General features: G+C 50.2%; 1 protein-coding gene across 1 annotated transcript; it reads right to left on the bottom strand.

The window, feature by feature from the left end:
- Positions 1–6,748: 6,748 nt before the first annotated feature.
- TRIB1 (tribbles pseudokinase 1) lies at positions 6,749–12,139 on the bottom strand. Its single transcript, XM_082752267.1, has 3 exons — positions 11,612–12,139; positions 10,905–11,197; positions 6,749–9,047 (listed from the first exon to the last, which is right to left on the bottom strand). Exons 1-3 carry the CDS (start codon positions 11,942–11,944, stop codon positions 8,579–8,581), a joined length of 1,095 nt encoding a protein of 364 aa, XP_082608393.1. The 5' UTR covers positions 11,945–12,139; the 3' UTR covers positions 6,749–8,578.
- Between the last annotated feature and the right edge of the window lie 6,256 nt (positions 12,140–18,395).

Genomic DNA, 18,395 nt, shown 5'->3' with positions numbered 1-18,395 from the left:
GAATTTCTCCCTTGGCTTTTGAGGGCTGCAGACATACCTAAGGAAGGTGCATTGCTGCCGTGTCCTGCTGGGTGTCTGGTGTGATGGCCACTGGAAAAATCTCAGGGCCGTACTGTACTTTGGCACGTGGTGAGACAAAATAATCCTGCCTGTTACAAAGTCACTCGTGCTAGTTGTTTCCAAATGAATCAATAGCCCTTTTAAAGCCACAGCTGCCAGACCCTGATCCATCTACCGCTGGCTGCAGTCATACCCAGCATTTGTTACTCTCTGTTACTCAGAGTCATCCCATTGACTCTGAGAAGCACTGTGGATGTTCAGGGCTTTGTGTTTAAGTGCCAAACCATGGACACGCTTCCACTCACGTGGTCCTGGAGCCCCTTGCGGCTGTAGAGCTTTCCAAAAGGATTCGGCGTGACCTTTGCTTGAGACACGCAACAGATTCCTAGCAAAGATGAATCTCATTTCTGGAGGAATCACACATAAGGCCACGGCGGTAAATGTCCAGAAATAATCAAACACAATTATTTGCAGGGGTCAAAAGTTCTGGACACCTGTTTCCTGAGAAGGCGGCGGGGTGGCTGTCTGGTCTGTCTCAGCTGTCCCAGAGCCCGAGCCAGATTAGCACCTGGGTAAAAAGCAGCTGACGGCTGCCAAAGATAGCAAGACTGAGGCCAAGCCGATGGGAAGGAGAGGGGTGAAGATTGCATGGCTCTTCCAGGGGTCTCTGCCTGTCATGGATGTGGATCAGCACATACAGCCCTTGCTGCAGGAGGAGCTCTGGAAGATTTATGGGAGCCCTGAGCAGCTCCTCCAGCTCCAAGGCATGCGGATACCAAAAGGAGACTTTAAAACGTCTCTAAAAACCCATCCTGTAGGGTTTGCATTGAAACCCTGACAAGGTGGCGGGGCACCCGGTTAGCTCCAAACCCCTTTCTCCACGCGGCAGGTGCAGGTGCCACCAGCAGTGAGGAGCTGTCACCTCTGTCAGCACCTAGCCCCAGTGCCCTGCAGTGCTCTGCCTGCGCTGGGTGAGGCCTCTTCCTCCCGGGCTCTGACTCATGCCCACATGCATGAGCAGGATGTGCATCACAGGCCGGCCCTGGGCCCCGGCTCGCCCGCGGAGCCCCATGGGGACAGCCCTGCCCATATCCAGCAGCCTGAGGACTCCAAGCCATACCCAGAGCTGGACCGAAGCGAGGTGTAACTCCAGCTTTTCCCCTCTAGCACAGAAATCCTGGCTCCGGGACTGTCCAAGTATGGATCATGTCCTTCTCCAGGTGGTGCTGCCATCTGCAAGCACATCTCCACGATCACACAGGGAGCTGATGGAAGGTTTCTCTCAAGGCCAGGGTCCCATCCTGACATGCTGAGAGCTCCCTCCACATGAAGTACCGGCACAGCCCTTGCTTCATGCTGAAGAAAGGCTTCCCAGGGCCTTGGCTGTGGTTGGCATGTGGACACGAGCTGCCTGGGCCACAGCGTGGCTCGTTGAGGTTCTCCCCCTCCAGCTGAGCCACTCATCCCGCTATTCCCCACACGTCAGGAGAAAAAGAAGAAGAGGAGATTGAGAAAAATGTTACTAAGTCAGGAAATAATTCTGGAGGAGGGGGAGCAGTTCCTCTAACCTCGTGTATGTGGAAAGAAAGCTATTTGCTGACTTGGCCTTATTTTTTAATTTATTGTTTTGCCAGCTGCTCAGATAAAAGGACAAAGCTCTGCCTGCTGTAATGAGGCAGCCGTTCAAGCATGCCTTTACAGTGCAGAGCATCTGGCCGGGACACCAGCGAAGAGCAGGGAACAGTCCAAAGGGTTCACAGGACACATCCTTTCAAATCCCTCTTTGCAGCAGCGAGGACCGGGCACTTGCTCTTTCTTCCTCCCATGAGAACTGGAAATCTCCTGGAGATCATTAACTTCAGCAGACAGGGCTCTTACATATTAAGGATCACAAGACCCGTGATGCAAAATCCCATGAGTTCGCTGATTAAGCCTTTCTGCCAGGCTTGAGTCCCCACTGCCCCGGGCTCTGCAGCCGTCTCCCACAGCAGCTGCCCCATTTCGCCTCCGGCCCCCGCAGGGAACAAGGGCAGGACAACATCCTGCGGAAACAGGGCCAGTTGGTCCTCCACAGCGGTTCCTGTCATCTTCTTGTGTTTTGGAGAATATCCTTCTTTACAAGAAAAAGCACCGAGTTCAGCTCTGGTGCTCACTGCTGCAGGATTTTGAGACTTGAAAGTACACAGAGGGTCAAAGGAGGTTGAAAGAAAGTCTTTGGAGGATGGTTAAATACCAAGGTGGACATTGGTGGGCCACTGTGACCCTGTACAGAGAGGGACATCGCAGGAGGAGCCCAGCAGGCACCTGCCCTGCTCCCATGCACCTCTGTAGGCCTCTGCTGGTACTTCTCCTGGGGGACGGGTAGACCTGTTGGCCTGAGCCTCAGGCAGTTTGAGCACAGGTATCAGTGTGGGGAGGAGGGGATTCACCACCATGCTGGTCAGGCAACAACTTCACACCAGGCCAGGGTGGGTTTCACCCTTTCACCTAGGCTTTGGGTGCTGTTGTCCCCCTGCTTGGTCACTAAGGCTCAGGGGTGAACTTTGTGAGCTTTACTCTGCAGCCTTTACTCACCAGGGGAAACTCTTACTCACACCAGGCCTCCTGCCACCATCTGCATGGTCATTGTCATCAGGTATGAGAGTCCTGAGCAATGAGGCTGCTGCCCCAAATTATTCGGTACTTTGCCCCCAGTTGACAGCACAGCAATGAGAACTCGCAGTATTTAAACCTCAGAGAGACTCTGACAAGTCGAGACTGGATGGGGATATTATCACAAGGCCCAACAATGGCTTTACACTCAATTACATTTATGGTTTCTGTGATTCATCTAAATGTTTATGGCTTTGTCACTACCTGGAAGTTAAGAAAAGAGAGAAAAAAGGAAAAGAAAGTGCCGTAGTGAACAATTTTCTGCTGCAAGACACTGGGTGACACAGTAGAAACTGAACGACTACCTTCGGCGGTGGGGAAGAGTCATTTTCTGTGGTGACCAGAGCTATATTTGATTTCTTAGGCAATGTCAGCTTTTGCATGCTACATTCTCTGGCTAATAGCCAGGGAGATGTGTAATACTTTAGCCACACTGTTGTTACTTAATCCTTTCCTAATCTGCAATTTGCGCAAGAGGAGTAAAATCTAAGCAAAGCCACTGAGAACATCTCCACTAATAATTTATCAAACTCCACTTTTGTTGCTGGCAGGAGGCGGCAGTCGCTGGAGGTGAATGTTTTCCCACCGCAGCGCCGTGTGATAAACACGGGGCAGCTGATTCACGCTGCACTTATTTTCTGTCATCCACCCTCCGTGTCACCCTGATCTTTCTTCGAACGATAAGCCTGCGTGTGTGCTCACAGCGCGCTGCCGAGGTCCGAGTTTCATCTCTTTCTGCAAATTGCACGTTAATTAAGCATTAATAACAGCGGGAGTTGCGTGCAGAAATCCACACCCACTGTGACAAGGCTGTGCCCTCGCCAAGCAAGGGCCCTGCTCATCAGCCATGCCTCGGTGCTGGATTCACCCCGGCAGCCGTGCAGGGCACCAATCCCTCGGAAAATGTCCCCGGAGAGGAAAACAAACTGGCACTTGCCAGCCCTAATCCTGCCGTAAAGAAAAGCGTTACCTCTTGCTCTATGAATTTTATTTATTTTGGTCCTCTGGGCAGCGCTTGCTGTTGTTAGAAACATGATTGCTTCATACAGTTATGTTAATGTTTGCATTTGACAGAATGTAATTGATACTTCTGCTGCGACGGCTTCAAAGCCAAATTAGGAAATGAAGTGCTGCACATTAGCTTGTTTAGCTGGTTAAATACTGTAAATAAATACATACAGTGCAATGAAAACTAATGAGTTTTCTTTAAGGCGTTTTCTAAATAGCTGGGTTCATAAAAGGAAAAAAAAAAAAAAAAAAAGGTCCAGCTGTGAACTCATATCCTGAAGGATTTGTAGTTTTGCCGTAACAAAGATTGATCCTGGCTGCAATACGAACCCTGAATTTCACTTGGAGAGCAGGATTTTGCAAGTTACTGAGGAATCAGTGTAAGAACTGTTGCAAATTTCACGGTACTTTTACCAACAATAGTTCTGAGAGATGTTGCATTTAACAAAGACATTTTTGCAAGGGATTAATTCAGAGCATGGCTGTATGGCAGGCTATTCTTCTCGGTGCTCTGCAGGGAAACATTGTATTTGTAAGAGCCATTTGCATAGGATATTTCTTGGTGCTGCTAAATCCATGCAGTGCTGTAATGCTAAATGTTTTTTTTCTTCCTGACAGAATGCAATAGCATGAAAAAAAAAAATGGAAAAAAAAAAAATCTGCTTTTGTATAAAGAGATAATCTGAAGAGATTTGCTTGACAGAGTGCACTCAGCACTGATTGAATAATTTGTGTGTTTAAAGCTCTCTCTCGAGCCTGCCCTCAATCCTTTAACGCAGAGCTCGAGAGGAGCCCTGCACAGGCTTTGTGATGCAGCCAAGCGCAATGAATCTCCCTTGTGCATCTTTATAAAAGTGTAGTTTTTTTTTCCTTTTTCCTCATAAATAACTGATGCAAAAGTGTCTTAAACTGAATTTAAGGTGTTGTCCTAAAATCAGGGCCCTTTTTAGTGCATGTGGAACTGAAACTCTCCCAAAACTTCTTAATTAACAGCACATGAGCCCGGCAGTGTCACCTGCTTGGCAAGGAGATGTTGACCTTCAATCCGAGCGTGCTGAGCTGGCTGCTTTACCTGGCGCCCCACGAGGAAGCTGCTTTACACACTCTGCTCCACTGCTTTAAAAGTTATTGAACTGAGGGCTGAAATGCAGCTGAATATCAATCCGGTGTTGATAAAAATATGTATTCAGGAGATAAGGTCTTTCCTGATGGGGAGGCAGTTGGGCACTGGCTGAGGATAGAGCCCACAGTGTAGTGGAAAAAAAAAATCAGCTTTATTTTTGTTTTCAGCAACAAACAGATAAGAAGCAAAGGTTTCCAGCACCTTCCAGAGAGGCTGACAACATCTTCCAGATTCAGGACAAGAAGGATGACCAGCTCTGAGAAGTAAATAAGAGATTCCTACAGCCCTCATCCAAAAGGGACATTTAAAAATAGACAAATTATGACTCTCTCGAAAAGAAATGTATGCATTGCATAAATCAAAGTTCTCACACCCACCATCAAAGTTTAATCACTTAATATGCTGGTCTTTCAACATGCTCTGAAACTTTGTATACAATAATACAAACGACGGGGTTACGAAGCAATAGCAATTTATTCTGCTGTACAAACGGATGTTGCATTATAATCCCTAAAGCAACACAGAGGCTGTTTGCAGATGTTACTACAATTTGGCATTTATTTTAATTGCTCTGCAGTGTAGCTCATGTGAAATAAAACCGTGGGGTGACCTACACATTCACCTACTACAGGTGACTTCACTGCAGGCAAGAAAAAAAAAAAAAAAGAAAGAAAGAAAGAAATGAAAGAAATGTTTTGAACATTTTCAAGGTTTCACCAAAACATGAACCTCCTGCAGTTGTTTTAAACGGATGCATCAGGGCTCCAGTCCAAGGCTGAAAGCACGGCGGGGCAGGGGTAATTCAATCAGCCATGCGATGAGGCGCATGTCTTTTTACAACTCTTGCAAGAATAACACCAGTAAAGTAACTTGAGATATTTTGGTGTCTGACATTCACTCAGCGAGTGCTAAGAAAATATGCTTACTGCACAGATTGCTGGTTTGTCAGAGTGGGAGGCAAGGCACCTTGGCTCCCTAATGACAGCAAGGGCTCTTTTCTTCACCACTGACCAGGTCCTGTCCCCTCTCTGCACTCCCAGCTCACTTTCTAAGAGCAGAGCCTTTTTAAAGTCGCTCTGGCTCCAAGACCTGCCTGGAAGCAATTGCTCTGGTGAGCAGATTTCAAGCAAAAGGACAAAGTTAAACATGAGGCAAAGTATAAATAAAAACCAAGCCTCTCTTCCTCCTCCTCTGTACTTCCAAGCGATGATCTCACCGCTCAGGGTGGATTACAAGGGTGGCTCGAGCTCTTTCAGGAAAGCACATTCTCTAACCTTGATACTGCTGCTATTTATACGCCTCACTCCCAGCCACAAAGCGCAGCAGCTCTGTCATCTTTCAGCTCATTTTTAACGGGAGCACGGGGCGGCTTCTGCGCTTCCACCGGCAGCGGCACCAGCACCAGCCCACCCCCGGCACAGGCGATGCTCTGCGAGCCTCTCCCTCAGAGACACCTGAGACCCAATTTTCCACTGCCTTGAACATCCCCCGGCTGTGCACGCAGGTGCAGGATGACAGCCTTTCGCCGCCGTCTGTGCCCAGTTATAAATGAATACGCAGGCTGAAAGGCAATCGGGTGCCTCAAGTTCGGCGGCTGAAACCTGGCAGCCAAACTAGACAGATTTTTCCAAAGCAGAGCCACTTCTTCTGCCCTGTGTTTTTCAGGTAAATGGGACACGCTGTCCCACATAGCTCTTTCCACTCCCTCCAGCCCCACAGTCAGGGAACAGAGTCCCCCATCCCCTCTCACCTTCATGCGGACTCAACCAGGGAGCTCAGGGGTGATGGAGCACGTGCAGGCAACAGTGACGGGCTGACGTGCTTTGAGGCCAAAACACTTCAAACACTGAAGCCCCGAGACACCCAAAGTCGACCCCAAGATACCACGAGGAATGGGAGCAAGCATTATGAAACCAAGTTTATTAAAACTTTCTACAAGTCAGACTTTGTCATCCAGGTTTCCACATATATATACAGATATTTACAAGTTGGACATAGTGTTTTTAGCTTTTCTGGCAGATTTTTCTACCAATATATACACAGATGTACTGTTCTTTTCCATAGAAGGGTTAAACTGTATCACAGATACAAAAGTCAAGCAATCATGAGAAGTTTAGTGCAACGGAGAGCTGTAGTGCCCTGCTCTTAATGCTCATGATTCTGTCAAGTTAGTATTGCCAACAATAATTCACATTAAATTGCTCTTTGACACCTCTTATTAGGACAAACAAAGTACAATTAAAAAAAAAAAAAAAAAGAAACAAAAAACAACAAAACCCCACACAGTAAGGTATGTACAAAGTACACAGTCCATGAGGTATACATGGTATTCGCGCAGCGCGCGGGACAAGTCCACGCTCTGCGCCGCGCCCGTGGGGTCCGTCACCCACCTCAGGGCCACCACAGACGCCTCCTCCTCGCCCACTGCAGACGGCCACCTCTTCATCTAAGCCGCCGGGCACCAGATGGGAAACATGGCAGAAGTTTTACGCAGGACTAAGCTTTACTTACCCCCAAACCCAGGAAGCTAATGATTTAGGTCTATTGGTTATCCACGCACATTGGAAAGACTATGAATAATCATGCAAAACAAAACAAAAAAATTAAGGGGGGGGGGGGGGGGGGGGAAATACGTAGCCAGAGGCCAACAACATACCTGAATAATCAACTTAAGAGTGTACGGAGATTTTATTCTTAAGACTAACTTTCTGGGGGCAAGGGGGGAAGGAGAGGGGATGTGCTGTTCCTAAGAATTGAGCCCGTAGGAAGACACAAACGTGTTTACATATACTGTACAAGATACCCCTTATCGCTGTCCAAGGGAAGGTGCCCCACCCGATAGTGTTACGTTTTGGTAAACGGATACCTTTTGGCACTGGGAGCTAACGAGACCTGCTACTTGACCAGCTCGCTGAGGGCACGAAGTCGTATGGGACACGCCATGGTAACTTGAGGCTGAAGGCTATTTAAAATGATTTTGTGTTCAGCAAATGGCATCAGAGGGGATCCAGCTGGGAGATCAGCTACGCTCTGCGTCAGAAAGGGTCACAGTAGTGATCGCAGCAGCGATTTGCCTTACAGGAGGATCTAACAGCTTCGTCCCTAGGGAAAAGCAACCAGCTGGGGCAACAAGCAGGTAGCTGGACGTGGCCGGTGGAGACCTTCCCTCACTAAAGTGCACTTACAGTCAGAAAGCTACTTTGCAAGATGCCAAGTCAATTCCCCCTCCACCTTTTTTTTTTTTTTCCTCCCCGAAAGAAACATTTTTTGTCAGATTTGCTCAATTAGAGACATGTCCTGTGCCCCCCCCCACCCTCTGCACATCACTGTCCACATCCCCGAGCCACTGCGGCAGGAGGGGAAAGCCAAGGGCTGGCTTCGAGTCTCTCATGTCGCCAGCAATAAGACTCTGCAACCAAAACGCAGCCGGTGACAGCGGTGGAGGGCACGGGAGGCAGGAGAAGAGCCAGGAGGCTCTCGTGAAGCTGCACGGGTCCTCCAGGGCCAGCGGGACGAGCCCAGCGGCAGAGCGAGCAGGCGGGCGAGCCTCCGAGCACACGCTCAGGGAGCGGAGATCGACGGGCTGACGTTTATTTTCAACAAGGTCACTTTTCTGATCATACTGGCACTTTAAGATGCTGTGAGTTTGTAACGTGGAAAAAAAAAATAAAATAAAATAATGAAACCCTACGGAGATGCCAGAGGTGAGAACAGCGAGGTTCTTGAGATTTCCGATTAGCAGAAGAAGGAACTAATATCGTCACTGTCTCCATGGTATTCTGGAACAATTTGATCAGAAGTTCCCGTCTCCTGGTCTGTATATCCAGGCTCCAAGACCGCCTCGAACCAAGGATGAAGCAAGATCTCCGGGGCTGTGAGTCTTTCGGAGGGCTCCCGCCTCAGGAGGCTGCGGATGAGGCATCGGGCTTTGGGGGAGACGTGGTCAGGAATACAGAACTGTCCACGGCGGATTTTGGAAAACAGAGTACTAGGGTCCGAGTCATGGAAGGGATAGCGTCCCACGAGCAGGGTGTAGAGCATCACTCCCAAACTCCACACGTCGGCCGACTTCCCCGAGTAAGTCCCCGTCGTGTTGAGGATCTCGGGGCTGACGTAGGCGGGACAGCCGTGTTTATCTGAGAGCGCGTCGTCCTCGCCTTTGATGATGTGTGTGTCCTCCAGGCTCTCCAGCCTCAGCTGAGTCCTGTGGAGGGGAAGGAAAGGAGCCACGGGTTAGAGATTTGGGGTGGTGAAACACAGGCAGAGCTACAGGCAGCAAAGCCGTCCGCCACAGCAGCCACCGCTCCCTTTCACACATTAGCACAGAGGAAAGGAGTGGAAACAACTTTCTAATTTGCTGCAGAGAAGTTGTTTATCCCAGACCCGAGCGCAGAGACATGCATCGGGCATGTGCTCGGCGATGCCTGCTTAGTGAGTGGAGATTTTAGCAAGGTGCCAGGCTCTCCAGGGACACCAGCAAGGCTCCTTGCATGGGATGAGCCAGAACCAGTGTGTCTGTGTGAGTTTTAAAATGCAAAATCCTGCATTCGCAGTGCTCACCAGCTCATCTGATTTTTTAATTTGTATTTTTTTTTTTTTTTTTACTATTATTTGTTCCCTTTCCAGGTGGTGCCATATCCACCTCGTCCCCCGTCCGGGTTAACTGGGAGCCTTTCATCAGCAGCGCCTCCGTTCACGTGCTGCGGCAGGGCTCTGCCGGCCGCGCCGCTGCGTGGATGTGCTAACTGCAGCCTGTCCTCAGCGTGACCTCCTGCTGCAATGCAAAATACCCATCGGTTCTGTAAACGGAAAATATGACTCAATGCGAACCGTGGGCCCGGGATTGGCCGCGGGAGCACTGAAACTGCACCTGTGCTGGTGAGCCCAAGAGCCTGCCTTGCCATTGCTTAACCCTCTTCTTGCCAAATGTGATGCACATGACACTCGCCTGTGCAACGCGTATTTCCAAATGAGCCAGGCTGTGTGCAATGTAACATTTCAACAAATGTTTCATCTTATTATGGGCGGGAAAAGCTGCAATAGTTTCCTTCAAAGGAATTACTTTCTTTGCATGTCAACATATGGTTGGCTGTGTTTTAAGGGGGGCAGTTCTGGTTAGTTTTCTTATCGCATTCATAACCGATATCCTGACGAAGCGTTAGCAGAGTTAAAAAAAAATAAAAAAAAAAATTCTTCTGTCTCAATAAATCATCTCCTGTTTCATCAGATTAAGCACAACTCCATGACAGCTTCTACTTATTTTTTAAGCTTTCCACGGGACAAGCAGCTGGTCAGAGTCAGTTTTGCCGATTAGCACAGTATTTCTGGCTCTGCCATGTGCAGTGATGGACTACAAGCGCAGCAAACACCCCAGGGAAAACGCTGAATGATCTTCCCTGACCTAAATTTAGAAACTAATTCCAAAAGCATGCCTGTGGAAGGGGGGAAATTGGAACCTCCTCGCTATAAACCGAGGCTTTAGGCTAAGTTTTACCAAAGCGCTTTTCTTCCTCGCAGGATATTTAACCGTGTCCCGCCCTCCCTCCTGTGCATGCCCGCATCCATGGCACGGGCAGAGCACCACCACCACCGGTCGTGGAGGGAGCCAACAGCCTCAGGAGAGGCAGCAGATCACCTAACCAGCAGAGATTTTGGGAGGAGACCCCTCTCGTGCTCCGCAGTGGGGTTTCTCCATCCCCTCCTTCCTCTCCCTGCCCCAGCCCTTGATTCATTCGACCCCGGCGGAGTCCCACACACGACATCTGGCACCGAGTGCCCTGACTATCGCCCCTTTGTCCCCCAGCGGGTGTCACTGAACATGTGCTGAATGAGAGGAGCCTCATGGCGAGTTTCCTCCATTTCGTCAGTCGAGACCCAACTACAAGCAGGCACGCACCAGCTGGATCCCTGACCTGCTCCACGCACGTGACGCAGCCCGCATCACGCAGGTGATGCCCGGCTTACACTGCCATTCACGCTCCCCGGGATGCTTTTTGCCTTCCCAGATGAGGCTTTCCTCCCCGCCCGCTCACCCAGAGGCTGGCCACCGACAACCGCTCACCTTTCTTCATTGGAGAAGACAAATTTCCTGAGCTTGAGGTCACCGAGGACGATGGCCGACTGGTGGCAGTGGGCTACGGCCGAGACGATCTGCTTGAAGAGCCGGGCAGCCTCCTCTTCCCTCAGCCTCTTGCAGCTCCTCACATAGGAGTGCATGTCCCCAAAGTCCTTTTCGAAGAAGACATAGGCCTTGGTGTCCCCGAGGATCACCTCCACCACCCCGGTGATGTTGCGGTGTGACGGCAGCTGGATGTACGGCCGGATCTTGTCCTGGTAGTGTTTGAGAGGGAACACCTGTGAAGAGGAAATTAAAAAAGAAAGTTCGTTTTCAAGGGCGTTGGAAGCGGCCTCACTCGTAGCAACTCTTCCCAAACAATGACGAGGGAGCTGGAGGGCAGCCAGGGCTCCGCGGGAGCGCCGCTCGCAGCGGGCTCCGAGCCCCTTTCCTCGCATCGGCGAGGGGAAAACGAAAAAAGCAACCCACAAATCGCCAAACCTAACCCCAAAGCCAAACCCCTTCAAGCCTCACCACGACCTCCAGGGCTACCCCAACCCCTTGGGCTCACCCCAAGTCCTCCGCCAGCCCCTAGCGAGCGGCGCTCCTCGCCGGGCGGCTCCGTGGCGAGGCTCCCCCGCCTTTTACCCCAAAAGAAGCCCGAAGGGAAGGGACACCGAGACTCCTCGCCCCCTCGGAGCCCCCCAACTCACCTTACAGCGAAGCTCCCTGCCGGAGCTGACGCTCAGCGCCCTCGACACCTGCTCCCGCTCGGCCAGCGGCAGCAGCAGGTAGGAGGCGATGAGGCTGGGTCCCGCAGCCCCTCCGGCGGGCGAGGACGGGGCGCAGGGCGAAGAAGGGGCGCTGAGGCAATCCGGGGGGCCGGAGGGGCACTCGGCCAGGCGAGGCCACTTGGAAGCCGGAGCCTCCTCGTTGGGGCCGTCGGGGAGCGGCGGCAGGCGCTTGGCCGGGGCGCTGCGGCAGCGGGCGGCCGGCAGGAGGAGCGCGGCGGCCCGGCGAGGCGGCGGGGGAGCCGGGCGGCTCATGGGGGGAGCCGAGAAAAGGGGAGCCGGGATCGGCGAGAGGAGCCCGGGGTTGGGGTGGTTTTGGGGTGGCTGTGGGGTTAAGGGAGGAGGAGGAGGTGGAGGTGGTGGTGGAGGAGGAAGGAGCGCGGCTGGCGCATCCCCTCGCTGCCCCCGCCGCAGCCCCGCGCCGTGTCCACCATCTGCCGCCGAGTCGGTGTTAAAGTAGTTGGTTTAAAAAAAAAAAAAAAATCGCTTTTCCCCCCTCCTACCCCGGCCCTGACGCATGGGGAAGTGGGAGGGGAGGAAGGCTCGGCCCCGCCTCGCTGCGCCCCGCTCCGCCCCGCGCCCCGCAGCGCCCCGCCGGGCTGGGCACGGGGCTGCTTGGGGGTCCCCGAAACCCCGAAACCCTTTTCCCCGAGAGCCCGAGGTGCTGGAGACGAGGGAAGGGGCAGCCGAGGGAGAGGGGAGCCTCTGCGAAGCCCCCCCTGGAAGTGGCAGCGATGCTTTGGGTCGGCGGCCCGCGGGGTGCTGCGGGGATGCGGTGGCAGAAAGCTCGGGGGGGGCTTCGAGACGGCATCGCCGAGGCTTTCCGTGGGGCTGAAACCAAAAAAAAAACAAGCTGCAATGCCAGGAACCCCTCCTGTGTGGGTTCAGCACCACCTCAGCCCCGCTGTTGCCTCGCCAGCCACTATTTAACCTTTGCTCATCCCAAAGCCTGCCCCACAGCGCTGGTGCGTGCTCGCCATCGGTGAGCGTGGGCATCACCACCAGAAATAATTTTAGCCCCTGTTTCGAAACCATGTGCTATCCCCAAAAGGAACAGCATCCCCAAAAGGCACAGCATTCCCAAAAGGAACAGCATCTCCAAAAAGAACAGCATCCCCCAAAGGCCCAGCATCCCCACGAGCAGCTGAGGTGGCAGGTGAGGAGCAGGATCAACCCCAAGAACCCCCATCCAGCCCAGAAGTGTGGCTTTAAAGCCATATTAAAGAGGTGTTCTGCTGGGACTGCCAGGAAATGGAAGCAAAAAAAAAAAAAAAAAAGAAAAACAGACAACAAATCATCCACTGAAAGAAAAAAAAAAAAGCACAGACAGCTGTAGTTTTGACAAGAGTGCTCCAGAAGGAAACTCTCCCAGCTTTGCTGTTTACATATATGCAAATGTGCTGCAATCCGGTGCTGAGGCTCCCTAATAACTGAGGGAGCCCGGTTTTGTTCCTGCAGGCCCAGCACCCATCCTGCTCTGGTCCCCCCGCGTTGGCCGCAGGCAAGGAGCGGGATGGGGTCCCCGGCGTGGTGGTGATGCCACGAGCGCAGGTACCCGCCGGGATTCCTGGCAGATAACTGCACGGCACAGCCCCGCCTGCCCTCAGCTCCTTGTAGTGTATTTTAAGAAACACATGAAACTCTGGTGCTGGATGACTCACAGCATAGCAGTCCCATTAATGCGTTTAAACATAAAATGCATATGCCATAAAGGGATATCCCAGGGGCTGCATTTTCCTTTCTTTCTTTTTTTTTTTTTTTTTTTTTGGTAACAGAAAGACAATTCGGCGAATGTCTGCAGATTGTTTCGGAGCGATTCACCGCAACCCAGAGCGTGCTGGTTTATTTCGTTCCTCTTATAGGTGAAGCACGCAGGCGGGCCCGCCAGCCTTTTTTTGGTTTACGTTTCCCCTCCTGGAAGGCTGATGACGGGGACAGCGCTGCCGGCTCAACTGGGCCAGCGGCTTCTGCATTAACGCACCGCTTGCTGCGTCCGAGACAGCGTGAGGTGGGGTGAGGAGAGCGTGTCAGGGGTTTTGGGGACAGGGGCATGGTGTAGCCACTTCTCCAAAATAGCAATGGACATACAGAAAGGTATTCATGGGTGCTGTCAGTGTGCAGCAGCACCTGGTCGGTGCCCCCCGGCTGCTGCACAGACAGAAAAGTTTCGGCTCTACCACCGAAATGTGGCCCAGGTGAACCCAGATATGTTAAATCTGGCCAGCATAAGGTCTCTGTGTGATGGGGGCAGCTCTTCCCAGCAGGAAACCTTCACGGCTTCTTTAAAACTGGCATGCTGCTGGGTGCTCATAGCATTAATATCGTGAAAAAATGTGTAGTAGAGATGCAAAATTAACAATTAACCAAATTAAGAGTGCTCAGTACCTAATCCCCAGTTAGGTTTGGGTATGGATCACAGGGAAAGGTCCACATCCAGCCTCCTCCTTACCCTCACCAAGTTCTTTCCAACAAGCCACTGAGCGGAAAGAGAAGTGATTCCAAGTTTGGGGTTTCTGTCTTTTCTAATTTTGGCCGATCCCCAAAACAAAATATATATATATCCAAAAATAAAACCAAACCACCAACCAAAAAAAGGGATGCCAAGGGTGGCTGGCTGCACAGCACTGGTGCTTCTCGGAGGGCTGAAACTTGTCCTCCTCAACCATCTCTGCCACTGCTTGCATGCGAGACTGTTTTTTTATGGACCAGTGGAGAAAGAAGTAGGGATTCAAGGAAGAGCTTTGTGAAGGGCAGAACTGCTGCAGCATTTCAGCATTAGAAGTTTTTTGCATGACGTGGGGCTCCTACCCTTGCCCTTAGCGGACTCATGTTTAGACACACTGTAGGTCACTTCATTTGGGCATCCAGGTGTATCGCCCACATTGGTGTCCTGAAATCACAAGCCATTGGGGTCTTCCTTTTTCTCCCTGCTCAGGCCTTCCTCATCTCATCTCCCTCTCCCCCTCAAAAAAGGATTTTCCTTGAGCTACCTGCTTAGCATACACAAAGAGAGAAATTCAGCTCTACCCAGCAAATATAAGGAACCAAACACCCGGCCTTGGATGCTCCAAGAGCAGGAAGGTGGGGCAGGGGCGGCCTTTGGGAACACCTTGGCAAAGGACAACACTGTGCAACAGGCACTTCCCATGTCCTAAGGAAGTCTGAGGAGTTCCCAGTCAATGGGAACCTCAGGCATCCCCTCTCCTTGCATGTTATTTTAAGGGAATTTCTCTTCTGTGGCGTTCAGGCATCTGCCCATCTCACCCTCAGCCCGTGCCTAGGCTCACCTGCTCAGCTGCTTATCCTGAGATGCTCGCAGAGTTATCTCCACTGCTCCACTTCTCTGACCCTTTATCTTTGTAACTGGAGCAGCCGGCGGCAATGAGAATTGTGTAACCAGCTCCCCACTTCCCAAGTGCTTGGGACAGGTCTGGTTACTTTGATAATGTGTCTCCTGGGACACACGGAGTAAATCTCTATTAGATTAGGCCACTTATAAATAAACCAGGTGCTTGCTATGGGAAGAAATTAAAAAGTCATTATTTTAGTTATCGGATGACGGACGCATGACACACAAATGTCTCAGTGAATATTAAACTATCAGGCAAATGATGTAAAGTAACTATCTTTATTTTACAAGTTATCTCAAGCCATTTAATGATATTTAAACTACTGTTAAGACTTTAACTGTATCAGACTTTAGCCAGTGGTGTATAACCAGCAGAGAGCCCGTGATCTGCCACGGAGTCTCTGTATAGACTCACCCCACACAGAAAAGGCTCGCAGAGAAGTTGCGCTGCCAGGTGATAAAGAACTTAAAAGCCCCGTTTTATAGCAGGAATCGCGCCTGTGGTAACCCTACAGCCAGCCTTACACATTGTGAAATTCAGTGGCAGATTCAGTGCTGAGATATAAAACACATGACAGGCGTGTAGTGACATCAAAAGAACTGAAATGTAATGGTGTTCAGATGTCTCCCCTCGAGCCCTCCCAGAAACTCTTCTGAGGGCTGCTGTCACCAGGAAAGCCGAATAATTCCCTTTTGATAACCCTGTTATCAAATCCAGGGAGTCTCATGAGCAGCGCCTCCTGACTTTGTTTCTGCATGGACCGAGGAGCATGAAGGCTTCTTCTGTTGCTGGTGAGATGTGTGAAGGCTCAGGTTTTAAACCTCAAACCCTGTTTTTACTTCAGAAGCTGATTGCACAAGCGGACAGTGAATGAGCGTCTCTCCATTTCCCTTGTGGTCAGAGAAGATCCTATTCATACCGAGTTTACAAGCAAACACTTCCTTTGGTAAGCTTCCCATGCAATTCAATTCATGTGCGTGCTTTCATGCCCTGTCTGCGGGTCGGGACTAACATCCGAATAACCGCGTGAGGCACAGTCTCTCCCCAGCCCTGCTGCTGTTTTTAGGCAGCGCTTTGAAACAACAAATCACACAGGTTTTAGGTATGTTGATGCCATCCTGTTAAGATGATTACTCACGCAGAAGGTGAAGCACATCCATGGGTACCCATCACATGATTTGCACACATCCCAGGACTTTACCTGCTTGACGATCAATGTGATATTCCTCCCTCTTACTGTCACTGGCTTGCAGCCTAAAATCCGCTGGCACCTACACACAGGATCCACCTCTGGGCACTGCTGTGACCATGCCACGTGTCTGAAATAACGTGCATTCACTGCAAGTGCTTTAGGGCCGGAAAATAAAATTGTTATTTATGGAAGATTTGGAATCCCTGCATGCAGTCAGAACCCTGTATGTTAAAAATGAAAAAAATCTTTGCTGACTGATGGCTTTGCAGAAGAATCTGCACTTGGAGTGAGAAGACATCGCTTTAAAGCTTTGGCACCAGCACAAGAGCGGAGGAACTGTCCTTGGGATAATCTAACAGCTTCCACTCCAGGAAACACATTTCCTAGGTACATCGTCCCCACTGCATCACAGAGCACCACCCCTCAGGGAAATGCTCATCTGACAGACCACACAGTACCTCAGGGTCCACACAGGGGGATTTTTAGGGCAGGTGAAGTTTGACATTCACTTGAAACTGCAGTGGAAGTTAATCGAGTCCCACGGTGAATCCTGCGCTCGCTTTGGCCACAGCGCTTGAGCTATTCTTGAGAAAAAAACGTCATGAGGCACTTGTGACCACAGGTAGGTAAGACCTTTGTCATCAGCCACTCATGAGGAAACATGAGTATATCCAAGAGGACATTGTCTAAAATAAGGCAGTGTGTTGGCCTTGGCTGTTGAGTCATCGGTATCACTTCCTCCAGCCCCTGCTCTTGCTCTGGGTATTTCTCAAGGGAGCACTGACTTAGCCTTAGTCTTTTTGATGCTTCTGGAATGAATAAGATCACAGCTCAGGAGCAGCAATGATGAATATACCCTTGATTCAGAGGAATGTGTGCTCCTTTTAGCACAAGTGTGCTAAATCTTCCATGAGATGCCTGCCTGATTAGTTCTTCTCTTCACACGTCATGGCTCCGCTGATCTGAAGGCTTCAGAGGGAGTCTCTGGTTTTAAAATGGAGAATCTGTTCCAGCGAGAGAGCTGTGCTAGAGCCCCAGGGTACCACTGAAAGCTTTTGCATATAGATCTCCCATGCCTTTTAGTTGTTTTAATGTTTGATTAGGCGTTTCTTTAATCAGTCAAAATGCTCCATGGGTCTTCCCCGGCCGACAGGGAAGGTCAGTGACAGACCCTTACTACATCTAACATCGGGACCCCAACTATCTCTAGGTTTGCTGTACTTGTAAAGGACCCCTTATGCAACAGGAGGAAAGAAAAAAAAAAAAAAAGCCTCACCTCTGAGTTTCTTTCCTTAAATATTGTTGCAAAATTCCTGACGTCAAACAATGAGACACAAATTACCCTGTGAACTGTTAACATATGCCTGTTTACATATGATATCTTACAGCCAAAACAGATTAAGATTTGAAGCTTTAACTGCTGTTGTTTCCACTTCTGTGAATCATACAGATCAGCTTATTCATCCCAGAAACTTATTTTTATTCTTTAACTCTTGCAAGCTACTTCTACCCAGAGCAGAGTCTATGTGGGCTGTGGGACACGTGGGAACGGGGAGGTCACTGCTGTGTAACGAAGCCCAGACCTTGCAAATGAAAAGCACAGAGCTGCCACTGACTCCAGCCACCCCGATGAAGCAGCAGTGTTTTATAGCTTCCACCAGGTCAGTTGATAGGCACAGAAGCCTTCTGTATTTGCCGAGGCAATTCTGTCCTTCCGCCCAGTAAATGCCAGCTGCAGCTCACGCTGATGACCAAGCCTGGATTATTCCAATTTCAGAAGGAAAAGTACTTGCAAGTATCAAAAAATCAGCCATGGAAAAGCAACAGGATGGCTCAAATTCTGGGTTCAGAGAAAAATAGATTCATTCATAGTACTAGGATTCCTTGGGCACAGTTTAAATTCAGAAGGGCCAAATTTTTGGGGGACCAAAGCTTCACTGATTGCAGTAAATACAACAAGTTTTCTCTAGCGGTTGAATCTGTACAGTACATCACTGATTTTGGCATGACCCTTTTAAGCAATCCTGACATAAGTGCATCAAATATTTGTCTTTTTCTGAATAATATGGCTGTGGCCATACTTGAAAAAGAGGTGTCTGATGATTAAAGAAACCTACCTCTATTTAATTACATACACCTCATAACCTCATATGTCACTGTTATT

The sequence above is a fragment of the Aythya marila genome (genome assembly GCF_965140915.1).
Source record: "Aythya marila genome assembly, chromosome: 2".
Taxonomy (NCBI): domain Eukaryota; kingdom Metazoa; phylum Chordata; class Aves; order Anseriformes; family Anatidae; genus Aythya; species Aythya marila.
This window is presented reverse-complemented; position numbering and strand designations above follow the sequence as displayed.